The sequence below is a fragment of the Grammomys surdaster genome, unplaced genomic scaffold (assembly GCF_004785775.1).
Source record: "Grammomys surdaster isolate TR1022 unplaced genomic scaffold, NIH_TR_1.0 262, whole genome shotgun sequence".
NCBI classification, from domain to species: domain Eukaryota; kingdom Metazoa; phylum Chordata; class Mammalia; order Rodentia; family Muridae; genus Grammomys; species Grammomys surdaster.
The window spans coordinates 887,996-895,515 of NW_021604703.1; the positions used below are offsets into that span (position 1 = coordinate 887,996).

General features: G+C 44.2%; 1 protein-coding gene across 3 annotated transcripts in view; it reads left to right on the top strand.

The window, feature by feature from the left end:
- Glra1 (glycine receptor alpha 1) overlaps positions 1 to 7,520 on the top strand; it is an 86,729-nt gene that overhangs the window by 37,155 nt on the left and 42,054 nt on the right. For all 3 annotated transcript variants that reach the window (XM_028775936.1, XM_028775935.1, XM_028775937.1), the window contains one exon: positions 3,087 to 3,154. In XM_028775936.1, the coding sequence (XP_028631769.1) occupies positions 3,087 to 3,154 (68 nt within the window). The remainder of the gene's footprint in view (positions 1 to 3,086; positions 3,155 to 7,520) is intronic.

Below are 7,520 nucleotides of genomic sequence, written 5' to 3' on the forward strand. Positions count from 1 at the left end.
GTTTGGTTTGGTTTGGTTTGGTTTGGTTTGGTTTGGTTTGGTTTGGTATGAGACAGCAGTCTCACCCTGGAGCCCATATTGACCTCAGACTTCTGGCCTTCCTGTGTCAGCTTCTTGGGTATTAAGATTATAAGCATGAGCCACCACACCTCATGTGCTCTGAGACTGAAATTTTTAGATGGCTTCAGCCATGCGCAAGTCAGGAAAGCAAAGACCCAGCTTCACTAGCCCTTAACTAAGCTCTAGGCTAGCTTTCCTGAGACGATGGCAAACCATCAGAGCTAAGACAGGCTGTCTGGCTTCCCTCACCAATTTCTGACTCCACTCAGGCTGTCCCCTGACTGTCTCTTTACTTTACCACCCTTCTCTTATTCTCTAAATGCCCATCCTTCACTCATAATACTCTCTGGAAGCCTCTCTCTCTTTTCTTCATCTTATGAATTAGTTCATTGGAGAAGGAAATGCAGATGTCCCAGGAGGCCAGAGGTATACTTGTTTTCAAGAAAGGGAGGAGCAGCTCAGTGGTGGAGTTCTTGCCTAGCATGGGCCAGGTCCTAAATTTCATCCTCATCAGTGAGTAACAAGGAAAAGGAGGAAGAGAAGTCAGAGGGAAAAGGATGAGGCCCTGTAATGAGAAATACCTCACCCTTCTCTGGGATTTCCCACCCACTGTGTTACTGTGTCCCAATGTGTCCATAAAAGCTCTTGACCCTCCATGGGTCCTTGAAGGTAGATATTTGAGATTTCCTTAACATTCCTCTAGACCAGCTTTGAATAAATTTGCTTCAAAAAAATAAGGAGGAGGAAGAAGAAGAGGAGGAGGAGGAGGAAGAGGAGGAGGAGGACAAGGAGGACGAGGAGGAGGAAAAGGAGGAGGAGGAAATAATAATAATTTCCAGCCTTCCCTCCAAACTGCTGGGGGGAATCAGGTTTCAGAAAATAGAAGAGGCTACCCTCAGCCCCATCAGCACTTGAGGCTGAAGTTGACCATGTATCCCAAAGGCTGACACTCACTGCCTTGAGGGGAAACCTGGATTTCTCCTATCCATCAAGCCTTCTAAGAGAAAGGAAATCTTAGATAAGCTTATATACAAGCTGTGGACTACTTTCTGAGGATGAACATGATGGATTAGGTACCAGAGCACATAAAGTTATCTGCTTTCTTCTTTTCACAATCAGAAAGCATTGGTTCCAGTCCTAGCTGTACTGCCTTCTGAGCCCAGATGAATAACTAAAACAAATTGTGCTCCCTTGAGAAGTGGGGACAACCATGCTCTTCCTGTCTTAGCAACTCCTAGGATCAACAAGAGATGGACTCTGAAGGCAGTTGCAGATTAAAACCCTTCAATTGAAGGTCTATGACCCATCCAAGTCCTAAGCACCTTCAAGGTCAGATCAAGGTCAGCTCCTTTCTGAGGTCTTCCTGACTTAGTCTTCAGACCTTTTTTCAGCTGAGCTCTGCTCCTTTGGCCTTTCTTGCCCTCCTCTCCAGCTGTGTCATGCTTGCTTATATGGAAACCCCAGGTTTAATTTTCTAGATTCTGCCAAGCATGATGGCATACTCCTGGAAATCCCAGCCATCAGAAGGCTGAGGCAGAGAACTGATATAATGAGTTTCATATTAGCCTGGGCTACAGGATATGAGGGATTTCATAAAAGGGGTGGAGAAAGCTGGGCAGATAGCTCAGTTGGTACAGTACTTGCCTTGCAAGCATAAGGACCTGAGTTCAATTCCCAGCACACAGGTAAAACCCACTCATATAATTCTCTTGCTACAAGGTGGAAACAGATGATCCTTGGAGCTTTCTGGCCAGCTAGTCAAGCCTACTGTGGTAGTTTGAGTAGAAATGTTCCCCCGTAGGCTTCGGCACACTTGGTGTTACTGTTTGGGATTTGTAGGAGGTCCAGCTCTGCTGGTCTTGGCTTCCTGCTCCTGTCACCATGTTTACCCTTTGATGACATGTCCCTCTGCCATGATGAACTCCTAACCATCTGGAATCATAAGCCTAAATAAGCTCTTTCATACAAACGTTGCTTTTGATCATGGTGTTTTATAAAAGCAACAGAAAAGCAACTAATACAGTGAGGAACCCTGTCTCAAAACTGGGAGGTGGTTGGTACCTAAATAATAACCAAGCATATATGAATGTGTACACACACACACACACATGCACACACACGTTCATGAACACACACTGAACAACAATGGCTCTGGATTCTGCCCCTGACTGCATAACTCTGCTTCCTCCTCCTTTTCAGCCTGTTTCCTATGGTATAGCCATTAAGAGTCAGTCTGGTCAGAACCAGAACATTGGCCCCACCACTCTCTAGCAGCAAGGCCATAGATGAATAATTTGGCATCCTGGCCCTCAGTTTCCTACTATGTAAAATCAGCCTTCTCACAGAGCTGTGGGAGGATATGGTGAGATCACACCAGTCAAAGTCTCATTGAAGCAGCTGCCATGGTAACTACTACCATTCACAGTGTGAGATGAAGGGTCCCAGCTTCAGCCAGGCAGAGTCCCCCTCAGGAAAAAATACTAAAGTAGTGATATTCCTTCCCTTCTTTCCTGGACATATCAGGGCTGGGGGGGAAAAAGTGTCCACAAAGTATTTGACAAAGGTTTGCAGACTGTCCGCCAGGCTCCCCCCAGATCCCTCACCTGGTAATTCCCATCATCACCCCTTCATTCTCAGTTCATAAGTTCAAGGCAAAGAACTTGCTGTTCCTTGCAATTCCCGAGATGGCCTCCAAATGTTGTAGCCATAAATATATCTCAGACACAAATTAGAAGGCACCGGTGGGGCTTGGGGAAGAGATTTCAGCCAGATGGCAGGATGATGAATCACCCCGTGTTAATGAAGGTACAGCTTGGCTCAGTCTCCTGTGAAGTATACCTGGTCCTTACCTGGGAGCTGGGGAGACTAGTCTGGCAGAGATGCTAAATGCAAGCTGGGGACCCCAGGCACTTAGGGATAGGGTAGATAACAAGCAGGGGACTCCTTAGCCCTCTAGGGAGGTCTATCCTTGAAGTTAGTTTTTCTACAGCCTGAGACTCAGTGGAGACTCTCTCTCTTATCGGCAGGTCCTCCTGTGAATGTGAGTTGCAACATCTTCATCAACAGTTTCGGCTCCATCGCTGAGACAACTATGGTGAGTACATTACAGCAGCTGCTGTTTCCTCAGTAGGTGTCTCTGCCCTAGGAATGTTTCTCTTCTACATTGGATATGCCCCAAGAAGGCACAGAATTGGGTATTTTAGTTTCTGTCCAAGCCAATGTTTGGGATAAAGGTTTAACATCTGAAGAGGGTTTAGCTGCTAACGAGGTAAGCACAGTACAAACCTTCAGAATCACAAGAACAAAATTATAGATTGCAATGGGGTGAATTATGATTAAAGTCTATTATATCTGTGTGTAAGAAGATACCACAATGGGGACTGTATGTGGTGGTGCATGCCTTTAATCCCAGGCTCAGGAGGCAGAGGCAGGAGGATTTCCTTGAGTTTGAGACCAGCCTGGCCTACATACATAGTTCTAGGCATACAGACCTTGGCTCATACAAAATAACAAAGTCAAAAAAAGTTTTCAAAATTAAATGATAAGGCTGAGGAGGTGGATGGATCAGTCACTGAAGTCGTCTCTCAAGCCTGAAGACCTGACTTTAATCCCAGAATCCAAGTTGGGTTTTTTTTTTTTAAATGATGTTATGGTGACACAAGCTTCTAATCCCAGGACTGGCAAGGGAAAGAGTGGAGACATGCAGATCCCTGGGTATGGCCTGCCAGTCAGACTAGTCTAATGCAGAGCCACGATTTCCTGTGAGAGACTTTGTCTCAAGAACAAGGTAGATGGTTCCTATGGAACAGCATCAAGGTAGATTCCTGGCCTCCATACATCCATGTATACACACTCCCAACTCAATCTCTCTTTCTCTCTCTCTCTCTGTCTCTCTCTCTCTCTCTCTCTCTCTCTCTCTCTCTCTCTCTCTCACACACACACACACACACACACACACATACACATATATGTACATCTACCTGAATACGCATACATTATACACACACGCATATATATATCTACCTGAATATATACACACATACATGTGTGTGTGTGTGTGTCCCTATATGCCTGTGTGCCTGTGTGTGCCTGTGCCTGTATGAGTGGGTATCATCATGAGACCAGAGGAGAACATTGGGTATCTCTCCCTTCATTTCTCTCATCTCTCTCTGATATGTTGCCTTGAGATAGGGTCTCTAGCTTGCCATTTCAGGAGGCTCCTAGCATCTTCATGTCTCTGCCCATCTATGCTAAGGGTGCAAATGCTCATAGCCTTGCTTTGCTTTAAAAGGGAGTAGGGGGTCTTTCTGTGCATCTCTGGCTGGCCTGGAACTTCTTATGCTTGACCTTCCTATGTAGTTCAGGCCACAGTGACCTTGAACTCACAAAGATCTGCCCCACTTCTGCCTTTGAGTGCTAGGATTCAGGGTATACACAACCACACCAGCCTTTCATGCTCTGTTTTTTATGTAAATGCTGAGGATTCTGATTTAGGTTCTAATCTTTGCAAAGAACTCTTCCCTAGCCCTAAGAACTTAATCCTGACCAGATACTTGACAGCATAGGATACAGGACATTGTCAGCATTTGCCAGAGTTGGTCAATATTTTAATTCAGAATCATCAATGCCAAAATCTATCAATATAGTCAAAAATGGCAGATGTGTGTTTAAGACCTTTTTAGAAATTGTTGGAAATTCTGCTCTAATCCCAAACCAAAACACACTCAATTTTTTTATAAAACTCAAGTCAGCAGTCTAAACAGCAATTTGCAAAATCAAACATTCTGACAAAATGCAGTGTATAGATACCAATTTGGAAAATTCATGACCAGAAATGACAGTAGAAAATCCTGTCTGGTTTTTTTTTTTCAATTATACTCTGGCTGTCTGTGCGAGCAGAAAACTTCGTCTGTGGAACTAGGGGGAGATGGTGTAATTGGTACAGTGTCTACCTAGCATGCATGGATTTGATCCTCGAGACCACATAAATCGTGTGCTAGTTCATGCCTCTAACCCCAGCTCTCAGGAGATGACAGCAGAAGGATCAGAAGTTTAAGGTCGTCCTTGGCTACATAGCAACTTCGAAGACAGCTGAACACCTCAAGGAACCCCTCGTTGGCATCTCAGGTCTCTACTCTGGTACAGTTCCCACTGTCACACTTAGGGCTGTACCTGTCTGTTTGCTTGACCCTCCCCAGACCGTACTGGACATTTATGGCCAGCTGATGTCCTTCTGTCTTGTTTCCTGAAATGATCAAACCTCAACAGCCCACACAGCAATACAGCTGCAGAAACCCATTCTGTTAAATAAACAAGCCAAAGCAGATGCACGGTTTATCCAGTCCAGATGTTGCTTGGTCCTCAACATTTACAAACACTGGATCTGTCCCTCCCCTTGTAGACTTGTAATGTCACTGAGCTCCTCATAGGGCAGGAGACCAAAATCTGTTCTTTTGCAAATAAGCTTGTCTTGACAGGGTCAAGAATGTGTGGGTGTAGATGCAAAAGACTACTGAGCTGGGGAGAATCTGGCTCAGTGGGTAAAAGAGTTTGCCACACAGCATGAGGGCCAGAAATCAGTCCCCGGAACCCACTTTAAAAGCTGGGCATGTGAGCACACACTTGTAATCTCAGTGCAGAGGAAGTGGAGACAGGCAGATCCCTGGAACTCACTGGCAGTCAGCAGACCCTAGTCAGTGAGTTCTGGGCCATTTAAATTAAAAAAAAAAAAAAAAGGTAGAGTGCACCTAAAGAACAACCACTGAGGTTAATCCACAGCCTCTGTATGTGCATGTCAATCAATTGATTATTTTTTATTATTTTTAATTGATTGATTAATTCTTAATTAAACAGACTAGAAGCTTGACCACCTGCTTATAGAAATGAGCCAACTCTGTAAGAAAGGACATAATCACACACATACATACATTACATACATACCATACATACATACATACATACATACATACATACATACATAAATGGATGAATGAAAAGTGGAAACACAACCATAGCACACCAAGCTCTAAGTGGAAAACAGGAGAGGATGACTCTGGGGACAACCCACAGAAGGAGCCCACAGAAATGTCAGTGTTCAAAGCAGAATAAAGAACACATCTATGCGCTTCCCTTGGGATGACCTAGAGAACTCAGGCCCTGGCTATCAAGCAGGGGAGAGGCAGCCCCCTTCCATCCCACACACTTCAGAATACTATGATATTTCTGTCATTATCTTCCTAATTATCTGTATTTGCTTAATTTACTTTTCATATGACTCAGAAAGAAATCTAAAATCTCCTACCTAGAGAAAAACTTGTAGAAATTAACTGACAAGGTGACACATGCCTTTAAGTCCCAGCACTTGGGAAGCAGAGGCTGGGGGATCCCTGTGAGTTCAAGGTCACTTATGGAAAGTCACACAGAAAAACAATAGTGTTCCAAAAACCCAGGTGGTTTCTGTGCATAGCCAGTTTCCTCTCCCTGAACTTTCCTCTCCCCTAAGAGCAATGGTTCTCAGTTTTCTTAACGCTGCAACCCTTTAATACAGTTCCTTATGTTGGGGTGACCCCAACCATAAAATTATTTTTGTTACTACTTTATAACTATAACTTTGCTACTGTTATAAACCATGAAATAAATATCTGTGTTTTCTCATGATCTTAGGTGGCCCCGTACAAAGATCGTTCGACCCCTCAAAGGGGTCTTGACGAACAGGTTGAGAACTGCTGCCCTAGATCATATCAAACAAAGTTCCCCCATGCATATGTCCTCCCCAGCCTCTTGGGGTGCATTTGCAGAGCCAGCCTGGGCTCATGTTAACAGCAAGAGCAGCAGATTGTTCATGAAAACCCTTGAGATGCTGCTGTGTGCCAAGCAGTGTATAGAGCATTCTGCTTCTGTTATCTCAGTTAGACCCAAGAACCCAGTAGGCAAGATCACTCCAAGTAAGAAGTGCAGAAGCGGAGGATCAGGAACTTTAGAGTATTTACCTAAAGATACATATCTAGTAAGTAGCCAAGCTAGAATTTGAACTCAGATCTCCCTCATCTCAAAGCTCATGTTCACCTGTACACTTGAGATCATCCAAATTTGCTTGTCCAATTTCATTAAGGGTATCTAAACTGAGTGGGAGCTCACTGACTGACCAGGAATGAAATATTGCCTACCAGAAAGAGGATTTGTTACAGGATATTTGATCACACTGTGAACCCCTAGATTGTGCTGTTTACTGGAAACGCCTGTTTCTAGTTCTGGTGTGGCTCAGCCTTAGAACACACCTTTAATCCCAAACAATGAAGGCAAAGTTAGTTTGTAGAAGGAAGCAGCCATGTTTGAAGTTGGTGTCTAATTGAGTGGCATACAAAGTGACAAATCAGAGAAAGGCTTGACAGAATAGGATATGCCCAATCTCATGAGAAGAGAGAGGAAAGGTAAGTTATAAGAGGTAGCAGTGGAGAGAG